The following is a 21931-nucleotide window of genomic DNA, read 5'->3' on the forward strand; positions in this document are numbered from 1 at the left end:
ATATATATATATATATATATATATATATATCGACTGACGTTCCGCGACTCATTTGGCGATTATATACTCCAAATTATCGCTGCCGAGTTAATTATAATCCGCGGATTTGCGCTCGCACGGATTAAACGCATTTCGTGGCAAACATAGATCGCTTACATCATTAACAATCGAGGGTATCGTTACGCGCTCTACTTATAGAATTCTCCTCGTGGAGTTCACCGCGACGTTTTACGCGGCAGCACATAGACTTGGTTAAGTATTAAGCTTCTCAAGTATTGATGACCGATTGGATCTCCCGCTGCTGCTTGCTAGACGCCCTTACCTCGCTTAAATGCATTGCTAGCCCCGAACTTATTCGGATATTCGAACTGAATTACTCTTACAACTGAACGAAATGACAATTAAATTCCTAGTACTCTGAGAGACAGTGGGAATATTCAGGAAAGTGCTGTTGCAGCAGCAGCAGCAGCAATCGGATACATGATGCAACAACGGCGTAAGAAGATCTCTTACGGCAAGCGAGGACAGTGGACGCTTATACGTGCCATAAAACGGTGCATCGAATTTTCATTTTCGTTCCTTTCGTCCTTCAGATATTTATGGAGATTTGTTCCCATAGAATCGTCCGTGAATAATTTCTCTTACGGATGCTCTCTCCCTAAATGGCGAAAGGGCGAGACGAAGCCTCAGGAAAGCCGGCGTTTGATGCCGGCTGAGAAGGTCCTGCTTTATTGCTCGCGCGACGGTCAAGCGTTCGCATAAATAATGTAGGAAAAGGGGTTGTGCGGAATAAACTCTCCTATGAACGCACGGAGTTTTCATCGTGTTTTGATCGTCCCGCGCACAACAAGTCTGAGCCGCTAACAATTTCATTCTTTTTTTTCTTTTTTTTTCATTCGAAGAACGAGAAGCGAGACGAGACGAAAGGGTCGCCCTCGCGAAACGTGGCATGTCACGGAGAGTTTTAACAACTTCTTACAGGCTCGTTGGAATATTCCAGTATGCAGAACGCCATGTCTTTCCGAAGATAGGTATAATGTTAAATTTGCTCGTGATGTATCCCGAGCGAACGATCGTAACCGTCTGGAATATATAATAATAATTTTTATGAGCGTATACTTGTGTGTACGTGTATACGTCATTGATGAAATTTAATCGATTTCAAGAAGCTCTCCGCGTATGGATGAAATTTGCAAGAAAATGCTTTCGCTATCTTTCACTCTTGATTGTTTGAATTTCATCAAATCTTAAATTATTTCATCAAAAACTTAAATTTCTTACACATCGAAATCTGATTTTGCGTATAATCGTTTTAATCTTTAAAACGCTTGAAGGTTTCGCAATTGGATTTTTAGACTTTCTGTTTTGTAACTTCCGAGATTGTAGCGATCTTGATTTTTTGTTCTCCTGCGAGAGTCAAACAATGATGAAACATCCCGCGATCGATCGGGGCAAGGAATCGCACGTATACAGACAACTAATTTCTTGGTCCACGGATGGGCTCGGAAAGGATCCGTTTGGAGGCGCCATAAAGGTGGCACTCACTATCGACAACCTTGTCTTGCGGCTCTATAGGTACACACAGGCTATGTATACAGATACATATATAGTATATATAGGGTGGCGCCGCGAACACGAGAGAAAGAGAAAGAGAGATAGAGAGAGGGAGGGAGAATGCGGCGGGAGCGAGCGGGGCGGGAGGGATGAAATGCGGGGTCGCAAGTCGGTATTGTCGTCGGTTACAAATCAAATACCCGATATCATTGTTCGCTACAAACCAACCCATCCACTCGCCTTTCCTCCCCTCCGTCCCCTCCTCTCCTCTTTCCTTCATTCCCTTCCCCTCGCCTCCTCTTCGCCGCATCGCGTCCCCTTCTGCAACGTTAACCACGTGCACAACGTGCACGCTCTGCAGCGACTACGACTAATAACTACTGCCAACGTGTGCGACCGTGTGCGTGAATGTTACACGAGCACAATGCCCACGACGACGACGACGACGACGACGACGACGACGACGACGACGACGACGACGACGACGACGACGACGACGTGTAAGTGGAGAAAACATTTCTGCTACTCGGTGTATGAAGTCTTGTCATTGCAGCTGAAACGCGCTGTACTCATTCGCGTGAACAGCACGGTAGACAACCCTTTTAACCCCTTTACTCTCTCCTTTTAAGAGACTCTGTCGCAAAGTACGGTTTATACAGGATGTTGCGGAACAGCTTGTCTTCATTATAAATCATAAATGTCGACTTAAGAAAGATGATTATAGATTACACTTGGAGATATGGATCGTTTTCAAGCCATTAAAAGTTAAAGAATGTATATAAATGGATCAGAAAGTGGAGAATAAAATAGGTAAATAAAATGATTACAGTCAGAAAATGGTGATACAAATCGTATTTTCGTTATTTTGAGAGGCAATATTTTCTTTGCCAACTTCCACTACCATTTCACATCTGTTCTTACGCGAGATGCGCTTTCCATTTCACAAATCTCGCGGAGATAGACGTGAGATCCTGTTCGTGCGATTACGTTTGTACGAGTGTTTTCATCAGTCATCAGCCGCAAAATCGGATTGATCGCACGAGGGAACGAGACCAGCGCGGCGCTTCGCTCATCCTAGGCCTCTATTTCGTTGCCTTCGATAGTCGGATTCGCCGTCATGGATTGAAACGGATGCGCGTAATATCGGATACCTACTTCTTTAAGAAAACGTATTCTTGGGGGATATATTTCCCGATTTCCACGCGCCTTCTCCGCTAGCGTGGGAATGTGACTGTTGAAATTATATAGTTACATCGAACGCACGACAAACAAAACGCAGGTTTTATTCTAGAGATGTCGCGTACTTTAAATTGTAATTCTTCTTTACAGACGAGCTTAGACGTCTTGTTGACCGCGACTCTTTTTCAAAAAGACTTTCTTATCTTCTTGCGGAACTAAATTCAATAAAATTTTATCCGACTGGATTTTTTTTCATTTGCATTATTTGATTTTATTAAAACCGACGAATAATTATTCTCTTCTGACAAGCGTTAACTAAACGCAGACTCGGTAGACAACGTAAGCACTTCGACACGTGATAGCTTTAATCGCTGTAAGCGGAGGGGATTATACGCAGAATGCCGTCGGCATTCAGAAGATATCTCCGAACGCTCTTCCTTGAAAACAAGAGGCAACGCGAGAGGAAACGCGAGTCTGTAGCATCGCGCGAGGCGTCGCGATACCATGCTCGCGCGTGATACACGCTCGTCGTCGTAACACGGCCACGGTAATTAATCAGCGGGTTAATTACGGCTCAGTCGACGAGTCTATTCCTGCATCGGCGAGGACTCGAAATATTCACGCGGATGGCTTTCCTAGTCGCGTTAGGCAAGTTACCGGGGAGGGGGGGGGGAAGGAGAGGGCGCGAGGACAGGGGATGAGAAACACGAGAGAGGAGAGACACGACCAGAAGCGCTGGATGGACGAGGGGATGCGAACGACGGGCTGCCAGAGAGCAGGCCGGGGGGGGGGAGAGAGGGGGAGGAGGGCAGAGACTCGACTAGGCACCGCCACCCCGGAGCGAGCGATTAATGATTCAGGGGCAGAATTTCGCGATGCTGAAATATTAAGCGTATAACCCTCTCGTTCTCCGCTACCCCCGTTCCTCCCACGCGTGCTCTCTCTCTCTCTCTCTCTCTCTCTCTCTCTCTCTCTCTCTCTCTCTCTCTCTCGCTCTCTCGCTCTCTCTTTCTCTCCCTTTTCCGCTCTTCTCCGTGTAGTTGCTATCCTGTGCTCCCTTTCTCTTCGTCACCCTCTCGAAGCTTCCTTCGCATCCTCTCTTTCTTTCACGCAGTGTAGGATACTTCACTATCCCCCTCACTATCCTTTCTCTCTCTCTCTCTCTCTCTCTCTCTCTCTCTCTCTCTCTCTCTCTCTCTCTCTTTCTCTTGCAGTCTCGCGTCTGCCGCGCGATATACGCACGGTCCTTTTAGGTTGCACAAGCATGCACGCGCGTACTGGGTGCTCCAGAAACAACGACACGTTCTAGAGATCGAAGCACAAAGTAGCAATCATGTGGAGATACACCGAAAATTTGTGAATAATTGTAATGGATTAAATTCCATGTATAAAACCGTGATTGGAAAGAAACATTTAACATTATTATCTAAAGATATTAAAAAGAAATAAAATATATATTAAAAATATTGTCTGACGAAAAATGGAAAATTGTATGCGTAACCATTGATCTTGCATTAAATATTCACAAACAAATATATAAATGAAGTATACACTTTGTAAAAACGTTCTGTAAACACGGTCAATCTGACATACTATCGTCATCATCATTTCTATCAGTGCTTGAAATTAGTTGTATTTTCGAAACATTTTTCGGACGTCACGTTTGTTATTTCCCTTCTTCCCTTTCTCTTTTTATCATTTGTCTTTCAACACATAAATATGTAAATATGTAAATCTACAATCTATACATTAAAAACATTAAAAAACTAAAATAAAATAGCATGTACTTTACCATTTATTAATCAAACGTGAAAACAAAGAGATAGGCAAAATATCCGAAAATTGCCTTAAAAGTGCAATTAATTTGGAGCATTAATTTGCATGATAAATTTTTTGTATCAAACTGATTAAATCGTATCTATCTGAAATCGAATATAAATAAAAATGAATAATCTTGTTCTTTAGTTAATTTCAAGTCTTTTCAATTTTGATAGATCGTTAATTCGAGACTCAAGTATTAAAATATTTAACAAATGTCATTAACAAAAATTAAGAATCCACAAATAGGACAACTGTCTCCAGCTTCTGTTCCCGAGGAAATATAGATGTTGAATAATGTAAGAAGATCGCTCCGGGACACCCTGTATACAATCTGCTGTTCGTACACGCGTTCGCTCGCTCGCGCACGCTTAGCCACGCGGCGGCAGCATCATCAATATTTCTCTTTGCTCATTGTTCTTGTACAATACGAACGCAAGGCCGCTGCCGTCTCTGTAATGCCGAGGGAGTGCTGGCGTCGCCGGAGCAGGTAGCGATTACCGTGGAAATGGCTAATTTTAAGCCATCTCTCTCTCTCGCGCGCGAGAGAGACACGCGTGGCGCAAGACGGATCAATCGATCGTTCGCCATGTGATAGCGACATAAAGAACCGATTGGATCCGAGACTGCCTAAATACTCTATAGAAACTGATCCCGAGACCTTCTTGTGCCATACCAATACATGGTTGAAATATGTGTGAAGGATTCTTCACGCAAGAATTGATCCGTTTTACAGGATGAACAATATTCATCAAAAGAAATTTTTGATAAAGATTGTATTTCTTCAAGAGTAGGTCTTTTTCAAATTAATAGGAAGAAAAAATTGATTAAAAAAATCAGATATAAGTGATTTTTTTCATAATAGATACTTTTCACTTGGCAAAGTTTATAATATCAAAATATAGTATCATGACGAGCCATATACATGTAAAATCATTATAATTTTGTATAACGTCAATTGTTGCTTGTTTTTTTATTTCATAAATGACACATCCTGTATTATTTATACATTACAAGAAAGCCCCATCCTATCTTATACATTATGCTATAATTTGAAATTTATTCCATCAAATTTTGCGAGTTTTAAAATTAACGAGAATCGTCGTGGAAACTTTGCTTCAAGAATATTGCGCGAATATCAAGAAGAAGAAAAAAACCAGCTGTTTGAAATGCGTTTACAACGATCTTTGAACGGCCTTTTACTTTAGAAAAAGAGATTTTCCGCCGCGTTCTGCCAGCCCACGCGCGCGCGCGCGCGCGCGCTGTTACAGGTGGAAATAGTGACAGATACAGAAAATCCGAGCGCGTTGATACTTGGCGCTTTTATTCTAGCGCCACGCGCTTGCACGTTCATTGTTTTCATCTCGTATTTTTTCATAACTTGCTCCCGAGAGTATCGTCGGAACGAGAAAGTAATGTCCGATTCTCTTTCGAATTGTTCCTCCTTATCACGTTCGATACCAGGAATCGCGATCGAGATTGTCTCAGCGTCGAGATTGTCGGCGTTGAAACGAGATCGCGATCGAATACAATTATAAATCTAAAGATTCAAATTTTTTTTTTACAAAGATATTTCTCGTACAGATTCCTCGGTAGGGTCGAAATTTTTCCGCGCCAGCGCCACGACGGATGGCGTTAGTATACTGTTTGCAGTTAAACAATATTACGTAGTAAAATTTATAGCCTACCACCGGCTCGGTTTCGCGCGCCCTTACAATGCGCTCGCTCGCCCTACGCAAGGGTGAAAGTATCAACGATATGAGAAATACGGGCGTTACGGCCAGTGCCACCCCCGCTGCCGTTCCCGTTGATGATCCACAGCTTAGCGGATACTGTGTTCTGAATGTTTTCTTTTTGTTTTCAAAGTACTTAGAGAATGAATTTGGATTCGTGAAGAAAATTTGTAAAATAGCTGCAGCGTTAATTTTTCGAAATAAGAAAGAACGTCTTTTTTCCGTAAAACTAAACGGAAAAAATCTGCAAAATTGTAAAGAAACAAAGGCTGTACTTGGTGTGCAACATCGATATTTTGTAAATATTATGCCGACATAAACCATGTTACGGTAACATCAAGTTTGATATTACATATTTGCTGTTCAAATAACAGCAACTAAAGTTGTTGCGACGGTAAATGTAAGTCATACGTATTTGCGCTTTTACAGCGAATGTGTACGCTTACATTTTTGTTGCAAAGAATATAGCGTCATTCCCTGCTGTTCTCGCAACTAACAAGTTGCTGTGTATTTACGTAAGAAAACTCTAATGTAGAGAATTCGAGATTATTATAACAATATTCCTCTCTTCCACGCAGTAACTTTTCGCAAAATCTTGTATGCAATAATTCTAATAAATGAATTATATTTGATGATTTCCACGATCGAATACTTTTTACCGTTCTCATTTTCAGTTACGACAGTCGCAATATTTTTCGGACGAATAAAGTTAAATGCATTTTTATAATTTTAGGATTTACAATTTTCATCTTTTTTAAATTTGATAATTCTCTTTATTATAATGTACTTGTACGTAATATTAGAGACGCGAATAATATGCAGAAATGTCACAAAACGATTGACGTTTCCGCAGACGTCAACAACAATCGTAGACCGAAAGAAGATAGGAATAGATCGCGACTCGACATGTGAAAAAATAACGCAGGAGGCTGGCCGCGTTTATACATTTCCGCGATCCGTAAAGGACGGGCGATATTCCTTCATCAGAAAGCCCGCGGGCGTCGTTATTCGTCCGCATATATCCGACTCATTCGCCACCGTTACCCCCGTTTTTTATGCTTCTAATATCGCGCATACGGCTTTACGCATACGGCAAGGGAAACGCGGAGAGCCAGGGTAGCCAGGGTATCGGGGCAGTCGATTTCAAACGGGGACCGAAATCGTGTTAGAGACTACTCTGCATTCTTTACGATGAATCCGCAGTACGCCGATAAATCTGTGTGTATCGAAAAAAAAAAAAAAAACCAATTCCGAAGATATATCCTTCTAGCGAGACCTATTCGTTTTTGCACGTTGTTAATTTTTCGCATTGTCAATGACATAATTATTTTAACTTATGTATTAAAAGTAAAATTTTATTGGTTACGCTATTATATTTTTCTGCTATAAATTTTTGACACTATAAAAAAATAACTGCAGACACTGTACAAATTTTCAGCCAGAATTTTCAAAAGTGTCTGAATTTTCATTCAGGTTCAGTCATTCTTCTGAATTTTCAGAAAAATAACTCCGATAATGATCAAAAAATATCGCGCTGATTTCTATATTTAATTATCTAAATGTTATTTATAATACTATATCTAATATTATACTATAAATATTATTCAAATATATACTATTTAATAAGACTTAAATATTATACCATCTATCTGTCATTGTCGTTTCTTACTACATTTAAAATTTTAAATCTTTCAGAAACTAAATAAGCTTAACGAGAAATTTCGCGGATGTCTCCGACGCAATTGTTAGGAGTGGATTCTTAGACGACCGGCCGACCACCCCACGTGACTCTCTCGCTATTACCAAAATTCGAGCTAATAGCCAGTTAGGGGAGTCCGGCCGGCGGCTCACAAGGGTCGGACGTAGGACCGTTTCTCTTTGTAGCCTTAATTCGATTAAGACCGCCATCTTTCCCCGACCGGCACCGTCGACGTCGCATCCGTAACTCCGTTATCGAGGCACGACTGCCCAAATTCGATCGTCAATATCGTCTTGTCGGTCCCCGGGAGACAGCAGACGGCGAAACCGCGTCGACGCTGAATAATCATCTGCTCTTTGCATCCCCAATTACTTCGGCACGTGCCAGCGCGGGAAAAGAAGGAAGGGTAGATTCTTTAGGGGTGCGATTCGCGAGATTGTCATTAATGCCGCGAACAATAACCTGAACTATTCTCGCGTGAATAAAGCAATGCCAGAATAAATAGCGAAAAAGCCTCCCACTTTGTTATTTCTTTTTAAAGTTAAAATATAATTATAGATACTATTGCAGTAATATATTTGAATAAAGAAAGAGAGGCATGTGTGAGTGTGATAGTCGATTAAAACTGCTACTATATTCTTGCTTAAGAACATTACTTTAGCAAATATTTTAGCGCGTAGCTTGTATTACAGCCATCTATCTCTACAACTATGATCGTCTATTCTGAAGCTATCCCGAACTTTGTACATCGGAAAGACGTTCGCTATTCTTTTTCACTTTCAAAGTAGTTTTAGTTTAGAGACAGAGAACATATTTTCTCTCTTGAATTATTTTCATACTAGATATCCATTATTAAAGTACCTATATATAAAAAATTGCTTGCACATCCATCTTTTGTCTCGGTTATTACTTCTGCCATATTAGTTTCTATCTTGTATTAAATTGCGAATTTCAAAATCGTTGTAGACATATATGTGTTTACAACTACAGGCCATACATTTTCTGGAATTTTGAGGAATAGATTCGGTATAAAATATCATTCATTCATCAACTTGCGACGTTAATTTATTACTGCCGTAACTTTCCAAGAAGAATGCGGCAAGTAATCGAGCTGTGTAACGCGGTGCACAAGACTCATTTAGAAGATACGGTTAGAACGCCGCACGTTTCTAGTCGTTCATCTCGTCGCTATCAGGACAATCGTTATTATGCGCAGGTGCAATAAGATCCTTATACTTAATGCGCGAGACTCGAGAGCTTTCTCGGAAATTCAAAAACACCGTCTACGTTTGTACAAGTCTCTTGACGTCGCTGCCGCAGCGTTCGTTGAACTCACTTACAACCGCTGTAAAAGAACAAATCTTGATAATTTTTTTAGCGTTCGCGAATTGAATACCACGTGCTGATGAATCTTTACGAATAAGTAGAATTGAACGTAATTTCGTCTCTTTCTCTCGAAATTATTCTTTCCGATTTTAATTTCAATATGAAATGCATTATTTTTTTTTTTTTTACGAGTTGTAAATAAAACAGAAATTTTCAACAATTGTACGTCGGCTATTATTTACTTTAAAGAAGTCTCAGATCTATATAGACGTCGCATAAATGTCTCAGATTTGTCAGATCGTCGGTGTCTTGGTCGGATGCTCTCTCAAAAATTGTTTTCACGTTACCCACTCGTTTAAATCTCATCGTTCACGCAAAGTGGGTACAACCTACTTTCGCAGGGGGATTCTTTCCTAGAACGCATTGATTGCTGTACGTGATACCCGCGGAAAGAGAGAGCAGCGTCCCGTCATCGTCGTCGTCATCGTCGTCGTCGTGGTGGTCGTCGTCGTAGTCGCCGTCGTGGCCGTCGCTGCCACCACCGTTCAGTGATACTAGTAACGACAGAATAACCACCACCACCACCACCTCCATCGCCATCAGCAAAGCGCGGCCTCCTCTCATCATCATCAGCGGATCGCCGTTTCGGGAGGCCGATCGGCGGGCCTCGCCGGGGCCGATGCCGGGCTGCGAGAGAGAATTCTCTCCTTCTCGGACGGCAGACACAAAGCGAGACGCGCGGCCTCGCGGAAGGCCGCGGGAGCGAGAGAGGAGGTATGAGGCGGTCTCCGGGGGCGGCGCGTTTGATCGGAAGGCGAGCCGCGCTATTGGCCGGCATCGCCGGCGGTGCGAGGGGAACGTGAGGACGTGAGCGTGAGGTACGGCGGCGGGCGCCTCCACCCGCGCGGCGCGCAACATTTGCCATCTCCTTGCCCGCGATATACGCGTCTCTCTCTCCTGCTGCCGTAGCCGCCGTCTCGCGCCGCTCGCACCGCGTCCTCACGCGAGCGCGCGCGATATCGGCCGTACCGCTGCCGCCGCCACCGCCGCCACCGCCGCCGCCGCCGCCGCCGCCGCCGTCGTCGTCGCCGCCGCCGCTGCCGCCGCCGCCGCCGCCGCCGCCGCCGTCGCTGCTGCCGCTGCCGCGCATGGTGCCACCACTGCCGCTCGAGCGAACCGCGCTGCCGCGCTGCTGGTCCTCTCAGTCGCGACGCGCTCGTCACGGGGTGCAGATCGTACGTCGCTCGTCGTTCCGACACCCTACGTCGCGCGCAGCACGCGCCTCTCACGCGGACACCCGCCGGGCCGCCGTACGTCGCACGGCGTTTGTCGCGATTCGCATTTGTATTTCGTATAACGTGAGATTCCGTCGTGGAAGTGGCAACGTCGTCGTCGTTGCCGTCGTCGTAGCGTTTCGAGATAATTTTCGGTGGTGGGTGGTTGATGGTGAAATCTGACTTTTCTCTCGGACAATATAGACTTTTTGAGACTGACATAGGTGGTGAGATAAAAACTGGGGGGAAAAAAAAAAGAGAATAAAGATTAAGTGTGTCGCGTGGTGCATTACAGGTGACTCCTGTTCTGATTCCTCGGAAAACTTCCATCGCGTATAATGCTTCGTTGGGGGAGACAAGGTGGACTCTAATTCTTTTGGTGGGAGTGAAGTAAAGAATATTCGAGTACGAGATATTCGGAGCCACGTTTCGGAGCTAGGCTAAAACATGCTCGATCGCGACGTCCCAACGGGACGATGACGCCCGCGTCGGTTCGCGTCTGACAGATCCGCGCACGTTGCCACGAGGCGCGCGGATAGAGCTACTCACTCCCCACGACCCCTCGCGCGAACATCTGGAGGTTTACGTGTGGCTGTGTATGTGTGTGTTACAGATGCGGCCTTGTCACTGATCCGATCAGGCCGAACGTCATCGACAACAAGAATCCGAGGTGAGACGCACCACGAGGAGAGCGGAGAAAGATAAACAAAGAGAAGCAAAAGAACAGGTTAAAGAGAAAGCGTAGGAGGAGGAATAGAGTAGTGCAATAGAGAAGGAGAAGAAGGAGGAGGAGATACTCTCTCTCTCTCTCTCTCTCTATCTCTCTCTCTCTCTCTCTCTCTCTTTGTGGAACAAGACAAGTGGAAACCACATCACGCCCCATCATGACACAACAAAGCGGTGCTGGGTCACCCCAGCAATTTTGTTTGCGCTGGAATAATTATCAGACTAATCTAACCAACGTCTTCGATCAGCTCCTACAGAGCGAAAGCTTCGTGGACGTGACCTTAGCTTGCGATGGGCATAGCGTCAAGGCCCACAAAATGGTCCTGTCGGCTTGCAGCCCGTACTTTCAAGCGCTCTTCTTTGATAACCCCTGCCAACATCCGATCGTCATCATGAAGGACATCAAATGGCCGGAGCTGAAGGCTGCGGTCGAGTTCATGTACAAAGGCGAGATTAACGTCTCCCAGGAACAGATCGGGCCACTGCTCAAGGTCGCGGAAAGCCTCAAGATTCGCGGTCTTGCGGACGTCAACAGCGAACAGGAACTTACGTCCAGACCGAGTCTGGAAGAGGTCGCGTCCGCGGCCGCGATGCAGCGGAAGAAACGTCGCCGGATGTCCGGCGAGCGTTCGCCGTCCAGCAACAACAGTCCGGAACGCTCTGGCATGGGCTCCGGCAGCATCACCGACGATCAGGACGTGATTGCCGGCAACATCGTCGTGCCCGAGCTCCACAACATGGTACCGCCGACCGCCAGCTCGACACCTAGATCCCTAGGCTCGCCTAGCACGCCCAGCATGCCTAGCATTTCCGTCACGCCGCAGATCAACCTGCAGGAGCTTCCTGTCTCGCTGCCCTTACCGCCACCCCCGCCGCCGCCGCCGCAGGGACAGCAGAGTTCGCACCCCCTGTCGACCCACCACGTGCCCGGCCACGTGACTTCCGGTCCGCACGCGTCCGTCAACCACCTGGGCGGCCACGGTCAGCAGCTCAGCGTGCAGCAGCAGCAACAGCAACAACAGGCACAGCAACAACAACAACAGCAGCATCATCAGGTTGCCGGCAGTCAGACTGTCACCGCCGACGATCTCGAGATCAAGCCTGGCATCGCGGAAATGATTCGGGAGGAGGAAAGGGTGAGTCAAATTTTCTCTATTTACGTGATTCTCCGTTTTCTTAAAATGCGCGAAAAAAATTTACTTAATAAAAATATATTAGATCCTAGTAATGCAAGTACTAATTGTAATTAAACTCTTTCGCGAAAATTTCGAAATAAATATCAGGGAAATAATTAATATTTGTACGCAAGGCGCGAAATATTATTGTCATTGGGACAGGCTTTTCCGTAATTCGCGAAAGTGTTACGTTGAATCTAACAATAAATAATATATTTAAAAAATTGAACGCATCGATGATTTTCATAACTACATAGCTATTAGATATTATAAGATACCTCTGAGAATCTACTGAATGATTCTTTATAAGCATACTGATACTATTTTATGCGATTAATCTTTTCCCCGGAGGAACATTTGTCTTTGCACGCGTCGGTGCTGATATGTAATTTTCGATGCAAATTGTATAACAAGAAGTCGGTAATTACATGGAGTGTTGTAATTAGGAGATTTTTATGTCCGTGATAACGCCAAACCATCAGATATATATTCCGATGTGCTGAGTATAGTTTTCCTGTTTTTATACTGAAAGAATATTGTTTTCCTTTTTTGCTGAAGATAAATTAGTAGAAATAAAATCCAGAAAGGTGATAAAAAAGTCAGAATTATACTCGCTATTAAAGATAATAAGATAAGAAAAGCATTTCCGTCAGAAGTAACGTTAGGATCATACGATTCAAGAAATGTAGTCTTTAGAAAAATCGATTAGTTTTGCAGAATAAAAATTAAAAGCTTTTTATATATTTTTGTTTCCTTTATATGGTCTACGCATGTAAATTGAAAATTTATAAAATGCATTACAAATCTAATCTTATCATTAAAATATTAAATAAACGGGTAAATAAATTTCTCTCTCTCTCTCTCTCTTTCTCTATCGTCATTAAAAAAGTTTGCGCGCGCGTATTTTAAATTTATTCCAATATCAGATAACAAATATAAACGAGGAGAGAAATATTCCAATATATTTGGTCAACATTTAGAAATAATTTGGCAACAAGAGAGAGAGAGAGAGAGAGAGAGAGAGAGAGAGAGAGAGAGAGAGAGAGAGGGAGGGTCAATTAAAAGTTTTCTCCGCCGATATCAAAACGACGTGCCGCCGTGAATTGAAATAAGAAACGCCTGGCGTTTCCTCCCGCGGCGCCGGCCAACTTCGCCTCTCGACGGAAAAGTTTCACCCCTCCGGGGCGGTTAATTCGAAATCGTGCAATTTTCCCTGTAACGGATGAAGATGTTTTCCCGGTCGAAATAACTAACCAACGGCCGGCCGGCCGGTCGACGATCGTTAACGAGAAAGAGAGAGAGAGAGAGAGAGAGGGGGGGGGGGAGGAAGAACACGAGATAATTCGCGTTCCGGACGTGCTTCGTGTCATTAGAGCACGCATTCGTCCTCGCCAAGGCAAACGACCGATCCTCGGAAGAAAGCAATAGCTCTCTCTGTATCTAGCCCGTATAATTGGCCGCACTTTCGTGGAAAAGTCACGGATGGACTCGAGTGGCCAATTATAACGGGCGCGGGACGAGCCTGTTTTCGCGCCGAAACCGTTCGCATCTGACGCGGCCGCGACGTGTGATCGGGAGAGCGCGGGGGTGAGGAGAGAAGCACGGGAGGGACGGGACAGGAAAGGGATGGGAAAGAGAGAGGCCCGCGCGCTTTTCCCGCGGAGGGCGGTGGAGGGCCATCCCAATTACCCGGCGATTGGCTTCGACGGTATGCGCTAATTGAGAGTATCAATGAACGTCAATGAGCGCAGTCAATATTTGGCCGGGGTGCATCCGGCCGAGCGTTTTGTAACGTTCTTTTTGTTAAAGCGGATGACAAATATTGACCGCGCTCGTTCGCGTTCGCGCGCGCCTACGTGACACACGCACACACCTGCGTGTGCGCGCGAGGCCGTTTATGCACGCACGAGCATGAACACACACACACACACACACACACTTCCACACACACACACACACACTTCCACACACACACACACACACACACACACACATACACATACACACGCGCAAGCCTGGGGTATCGACTGTTCTCGTTAATTACATCGGGACGACGGTGTCTCCTGCATTATTTATCGTCCGCTACCGGCGCAAGTTATTAAGCGTGCGGCTAGTTACAAGCCGTTTTGTAACTAGCACGACCGTCGGACGTTGGGGACTAGTTGCGCCGACTTAGGCTGGACTCCGTTTAACGAAATGTTCTTTTCTTTCGCGATGATTGTCCCGAAGAAAAATGGCGATAATAAAGGTCACACATGTATATAGTCATACATAATTATATTCGAAATTTGGCACGATTGTATATGCGCATATACAATTGCTCCAAATTTCGGATATAATTATGTATGGTCATATGTGATCTTATGTAATTGCCTAAATTCATTCTTTCTCGGCATGCCATTTATATTCATATTTTAGTATATAATAAGATTAATACATGGATTATTTATATAATAAGATTAATATATGGATTTTACAGTATTCTGATTAAATTTGAAATAATCATGTATTTTTCATTTATAAAAACTATGATTTAGAATTGCAATATAATCAGAGATGAGAAAGATAAACGCTGAATGTATTATTCATTTATTTTATCCAGAGAAGTATGAAAACATACTTATATATTTTAATTTACATCGACAATTATGTTTTTATATTGCTTACGTAACGCGATCTGATAAGTAGGATAAAAATAAGTACAACTTTAACGAAACATAACAGTTATACGTAATACGAAAATTGTTGAACATTGAATATCGAGTTTCAAAGCTGAGCGGAACATTAAATAAGCTTAATTATTATCTTAACTGACGCTATAAGCGGTATTACAATGTTTGATTACACATTGGGATTGTCAGCTTAATTCCTCACAGTTACTTGCATCCGAAAGAAAAACCTCTTCGGCGAAGAGACGGTAAATTTTCGCCAGCACATTTCGGTGGATTTATAGAATCACATGAGAAACTAGATAGATGTCGAAAGAGAAACCAAAGTGCTTTGTGTCAGGAAACTGTTTCACGAATGTTTACGCGCGGAAAAGCATGCGGAACGAGAGACCGACTTTGCGCGCGTCAGCTGATTGTAAGAGTGCAATCTAGGAAATTAAGGCGAGCGATCGACTCTCCGCGACCGGCATTATTTTTCTCTCCCGCACGCGCACTTTGGCGTCCCCGCCGCGCCGCCGTCGTGACGTAATCCGTTATATGTATATAATGGTTATAACATTCCACGGAATTCCATTATGTTAACGCAACCACGTTCCAATTCTCCGGGCATGCCTACGCGCGTATAGTACATAAATGCGCGCCGTTGTAGTATCGCAACTATTCGTGCGCGCGGTGCCTTTCCGATTAAAATACCTAATTGATGCGGGCAAAGCCAATGGCGGACCCGGGATCGCGGAATGCCAAGCCGCGAGAGTGCTGCCAAGCACCGCCGACATGGGATTTTTCTTATACGACGAGAGAGAAAGAGAGAGAAAGAGAGAGACAGGGAAAGGGGGGAGAGGGGGAGGGAATGAGAAAGAGACGGAATAATTATAGAAGCGGATAAAATGAAATAAAATGTAATTATGAAGATTGCAGTAAATGGATGGAATGCGTCGCTCTTTTAAAAGAGACAGAGAGAGGAATTTGTAGGAAAAGAGAAAGCGATGTTTTCATTTATATAAACAGTAAATCAGTATTAGCGTGAAAGTTTTAGAAATGATTTATTCCAAATAAACATATATGCATGTAAGTTAAAACTCATGAAAGAAATGATAAAATAGTTTAGAAGAAAAAGAGACAAACAAATAATATAGTGTTCTTGGAAATATTTATGTTCTTTATTTAGCTTTAATAACACTCAGAGAGCGAAATTCTTGAAGAGAATCAATCTCGATTTTGTATCTGTCAGAGATTTTTACAGTATAAAATTATAGTCTCTTATGTTAGTAGCAAAGCATATCTTCACAGTCTCATCTTCCGAGATGAAGATATTTCTTCCGAAAGTCTAAAGTTCATTATATTATAAATACATGGAGACAAAATTATCATATGAAAAATGTATCGAATACCATGGCTGAATCTTTTTTCATAATATCCCATTTTTTATTATACGACGAACATGCTGCCGAAAACAACTATACTCGTCCCTTGTCGGTTTCTACTACTGCTCGAAAAGTAGTAGAAATTTACCGATTACACAACGATGATATTTCATTCTACATTCTTGATACTTTATTGGACGCGTATCAACGAAATATTGCTTTTAGTCTTTCCTACTAGCGATCGACCTTATGCGTTTTTGTCGGGAATTAGAGAATCAACAGGGAGCGTTCTGAGATACGAGTCGCTCGCCTCCGGCGGCGAAAACCAGAAACAATTATTTATACCTCGAAGAGACCCAAATTAGATGGGGACTCACGATGACTATGTATATATATATATATATATATATATATATATATATATGCAGCATTTAGTATAAATTATAATTTATACTACTATTTCACCTGTCGCGCGGGGTCCATGGTATGTCTTCGCGACCGTTTAATCGTATCGTTTAATTGTACGATTCACATACACATGTACTAGAGAACAAGTCTGCGATTCATTTTTTTTTTGCTGTGGAAAATATTGTTAAGTAACAATTAAATCCAGCGATAATGAATATTATTTTTATAATAACTAGTTTTCAATAATTTAATATATTTCTAAATAAGACCAAATTTAACTTTAAATTAAATATAGAAGGTTCTTAAATATTTATAGCATAACAATATGATGAAAGATCAAGCATTAGATTTGTATTAGGAATTGTAAAACTGGAAAGCATTGAAATATCACGGTTTTTTACGCGATATCGACATATTTCTCAAAGTGATCCAAAATGATCGCTCGATCAGTTAAAAAAGCGATACTCGGAAAGAGTGACAACCAAAGAGAGAGAGAGAGAGAGAGAGAGAGAGCGCAAGAGAGCGAGAACATCCCCCGAAAAGTGTACACAGTGTACAACACGAGAAGCAGCAAAGCGTGATCACGCGGTCGGTGGAGCTCGAAAGGGCGGGTCGAAAAAAATTTAATCTTCCCTCGCATTATCCTTTTTGGCAATAACGGCTTTACCTCCCGGATCGTTCTGCCCTACCATCCCCATCCTCCCATCCTCGCTCTTTCCCCCCCCCTCTCTCTCTCTCTCTCTCTCTCTCTCTCTCTCTCTCTCTCGCTTTCCCTCTTTGTTTCTTCTGCCTCGCATATCCGGTGACTCGAGAGCGAGAAAGAGCGCGAGCGCGCGAGAGGGATGGGTGAGCTGGGGATGGGGGGGAGGGAGGGAGAAAACCGGCAGGAGAGAACGGATCCCCGACGCGTCGGCAGAGAAAAAAGTCGCGAAACAGTAAATCGTGAATTGTAGTAACCGAGCGCCATTCATCCTGATACACCGGATGTGACTACATATTTCCTTCGTTCCGTTTAAATTAGTGTTTTTGCCCGGCGCGGCCTTGATTGTGTTTTCGCGCGTCGCACGCTCGCTCGTGTGTATGCGAGCGCATCCCGCGTGTGTCGTATTCTGTATCGACACACAATCGCGTCGCATCCCCGTTGTCTTCGTTGCTCATATATATCTGCGCGTATACGCGCAGCATCGTATCGACGATCGTAACGCGCGTAAAAACGCGCACACGTCGATCGAGCACCGTTGATCAACGGGTAGCGTAAGCGATACATCAGGAGAGCGAGAGAGGCTCGTCCCGATGGGATTCAAAATTGAAAAGCCCGCCCCCCGATGTATTAAAATGCGCGCCATCCCCCCCCCCCCGATCGTCTCTGTCCACCACCTCCTTTCGACCCTTCGGTCCAGAAAACGATCGCGATACGAAACGGGCCCGCGCTCTCTCGCGTCGCGCTCACAAGTCGATTACCGTGCTGTCAGAAGTGATCGAGAGAGCTCCCTCACGCTTTTTGACACGTATCGACGTTGCTTCAGAGATTTCGACGCAATCCCGCTTTATATATCTTTGTTCCGAGAGGAAGGCTGATCTCTTAGAAAAACTATTGCCACTTTTATCAGATAAGGTCTTTTTATTATTAATTACTATGAATTAAAGATATTAGTTATAAGATATTTTGACATTTCTCATGCATTCCGAAAATATATGAAAAAGATATAATGAAGCTTTTTGAAATAAAAAATAAATTTTTCACACAATTATTATTGTTTAACAATAAATTTCTTACAATTATTAAAATTACTCACATCTAATCTTGTCACTTTAATATTTTATAGTTTCACTTAAAAAGGACCGTTTTTAATTAGCTCGCTCACAGTGCGTTCTCTCCTCCGGGGGACACCTCCGTTCGTTTCTCACGGGACGACCTCGCACTTACAAAGTGGAAGATGCTCTCCAGTTCGGTCCAGTTTCCGACCTTTTTGCGCACGAGTGCTCGCACGCAAACTCTCCGCACGCGATAAGCTAGTTTTTCGTAGACACGCGCGTATAAACAGCGGAGCGTGCCTGACAGGAGGCCTACCAGACTCCTATAATCGCGAGCCCCCTCCTCCCCGCTTCCGGCACAGGTCGGTTTTTTCCAAGACGTTCTCTTCGGCCGTGTCGAGGACGCAAGGACGAGCCGGAAGAAATTGGCGGGTACTCGCGCATAAGCGGTTATGCTATTTCTTCGCTCGCGAGATCTCGAAAGTAGGTAGAGGTAGGAGGACCCGATCTCCCGCTCTTCCCCTCTTCCTCTTTCTCTCTCTCTTCCCTCTTCCCCTCGGTATCTGTCCCGAGTGCGTATTACGTAGCCACCCTTATACACTTCAGTGTGGAGGACTATTTTATAATAAAGGCCGGCTTAGCGACGGTATAATGGTATGTATTTTAAATATTTCGAAAATTGCCTTCCTAGGAAACTCCTCGCATAATGGCAATACTTGGAATATAATCCTGGGGTAACCGGACCGCATAGGCGCCCAAGCACTTAACTTTTCTCTCGATTCCTCACGCCGTTCCGTCGCCCTCTCTCCTCTCTTGGCACCGCGAGAGAGAAACCTCTCTTTTCTCTCCAACCCCCTTCCTCTTTTTTATATCTCTTCTCTAAACGATCCCTTTTCCTTCCTTCTCTCTCTCTTTCTCTCTCTCTCTCTCTCTCTCTCTCTCTCTCTCTCTCTCTCTCTCTCTCTCTCTCTCTCTCTCTTCTTCGACGTTAACGCGTCGCGCAAATGTTTCTTGTGCCGCTTTCCTTCCTTTCTTTGGAAATCTCGCGATAGATTAACCAGACTGGATATATTCCAGATGGGATTTATCTGCACGGAATCGTTAGCCGACCGATAGCCGCGGGATAATGCATAGGTAGACAAAGTATCTCAGATTTCTCATCTACTGATTCTTTTCTTCGCAATCTTTTTCCGTAATTTTGTAATTCTTCACCTTAGATATTTTTAATAATTTCATAAATGTTTGAAAATTTCATTTCATTAAAGTCATCTTGAAGAAATTGTAGAATAAAATTTTCTCATTAAAAATTTTAAATATACTATATATATCTCTCTCTATATATACTTACATTATATTCAATTTTTATTTTAAAAATGTAAAACAATTTTCTAGCAACGTTTCTAACCTGAGAAATATCTAAAAATGTCTACTAATAATAAATAATACTTTAAAAGCATTTTCTTTTACATAGTTTTCCAAGAAAATTTCTTTATTGCAAGACAGACAATCGTGGATAAACTTGTATCGATAAGAAATGATTGTCAACGTTGGCCTAAGTAGATCTTTATACAACTAGTTTTTGTACGGGTTACTTTTTCCCAGACACTTTAGAAAATTTGATAAATCGCATTTCCCTCCGCCTTCCTTTCCCAATATCTCAACGGAGAGAAAGAGAAAGCTCGCATCGACGTCGACGGTCCATTTTTCCAGAACGCTGGTTACGTTAAGGCGCGCGTTGAAAATTGCACAAGAATTCGCCTCGAGTGCCAGCTCTCGAGTGCTCGGAAGAAAGTTATCCAGAAATCCGCGTCTCTGACTCGGTCCCGCGGGAGGCGGCGACCTTCGCGGCGACGCTCGCTCGGGGAATGCATTATTTCACGGCATGGAAATGCCCTCGGACCGGAAATCGATGTCGGATCGCTTAAGTAATACGCCGGGAAAACGCGACCGCTTAATGTTCCCTGGTATTTTCCCCTCGACGACGACGACGATAAGCGTTTCGAGGGAAACCCCGACGAGCGCGAAAGTGGGGATAGCGCGAAGGGGTTGTAGGAATCAAGTGGATGGGAAAGAGAAAGAGGGAGAGACAGGCGGTCAAAAAGGGAGCGAAAGATCCGCTCGTTGATAAAAGTTGCATGCGCGTCCACCCGTAACGTCCGCGGAACTATTCGTGAAACATTCAGCCGGACGACGGCTCGAAAGACGTTCCCGCCGACTTGAAATTCCCGCAACGACCACTCCGTAATAATGTAACGATCGCGTATGTATCGTTCGGCGGACACTCCATGTCGGACAGGAACCACCTCGCCTCGCTCTTTATCGTCCAATTCCCCAGTCGCGATTTTTGCGATGGGACTGCGTCTGCACTTTGAATTTCTTCGCTGGAACAAGCATTTTATTTATATATTGGCATCAGGTAGAAAACAAGCGACAATATAACTAGAACAAAGGGGTAATCGTCTTATATATGTGTATCGTGGGTAACATTTTTAAAGTTAATATTTGACATGATGAGTAGAGAATGTAAATAGAAAAAAAAACAAAGCGTATTTTTTTCTTAAAAAGTTTTTTTTTTTTTTTTTTCAAACATCTTTATATTTTGATTATTGTAAGTTGATTTTTCATTATTATTAACTTTTTTTTAGATGAAAGATTTGAACTAACTACCATTATTTTAAACGTCAATCGCCTTCTAATTGAGTATATAGTTATGTATATAATTACTATTTTTAATTAGATATATTTTCCAAAAATAAATCAAAATTGAATGTGAATTGTCTTTATTATAGATAGAAAAACACTGTAATTAAAAAAATTTTTTTAAATGTATTTTAGTTTTTTATTATATTAACAAAAAATGTGAAGAAAAATAATAGTACGTTTAAAACAAAAAAATAATGAAAAAAAAATTTCTTTTTTTTTTTTCCAATGAAAAAGAAAAATTTATTCTTTTCTATGAAAAATTTTTTTTACATCTCCAGTGACGAGTAATTAAAATTAAAATGGTATTATTTTATATTTATAGCGGCAAACACAATCGAAGAGAGAGATGAAAAACATGCTTTCCTGATGTTCGAAATCTCAGTTTACGAGACGAATCTTGACGAACGCATCGCACACTCTCGACGTCCGATCAGTTACGAGTTAATCTGGAAGCGAATCGCCGTTTAAGAAAGGCCGGGCGCGCATTTATCGGAGATCGTTTAAGCCTTCCCTTCCACCCTCTCCCTCTTCGCCGGATTTCTCTACGC

At 43.1% G+C, this 21931-nt stretch overlaps 1 protein-coding gene across 3 annotated transcripts in view; it reads left to right on the forward strand.

The window, feature by feature from the left end:
- LOC140663397 (protein bric-a-brac 1) overlaps window positions 1-21931 on the forward strand; it is a 377385-nt gene that overhangs the window by 78311 nt on the left and 277143 nt on the right. For all 3 annotated transcript variants that reach the window (XM_072887507.1, XM_072887509.1, XM_072887508.1), the window contains one exon: window positions 11197-12445. In XM_072887507.1, coding sequence (XP_072743608.1) covers window positions 11468-12445 — 978 coding nt within the window. In that variant the 5' untranslated portion in view covers window positions 11197-11467. The remainder of the gene's footprint in view (window positions 1-11196; window positions 12446-21931) is intronic.

This window comes from Anoplolepis gracilipes, chromosome 3, assembly GCF_047496725.1.
Source record: "Anoplolepis gracilipes chromosome 3, ASM4749672v1, whole genome shotgun sequence".
Lineage (NCBI taxonomy): Eukaryota > Metazoa > Arthropoda > Insecta > Hymenoptera > Formicidae > Anoplolepis > Anoplolepis gracilipes.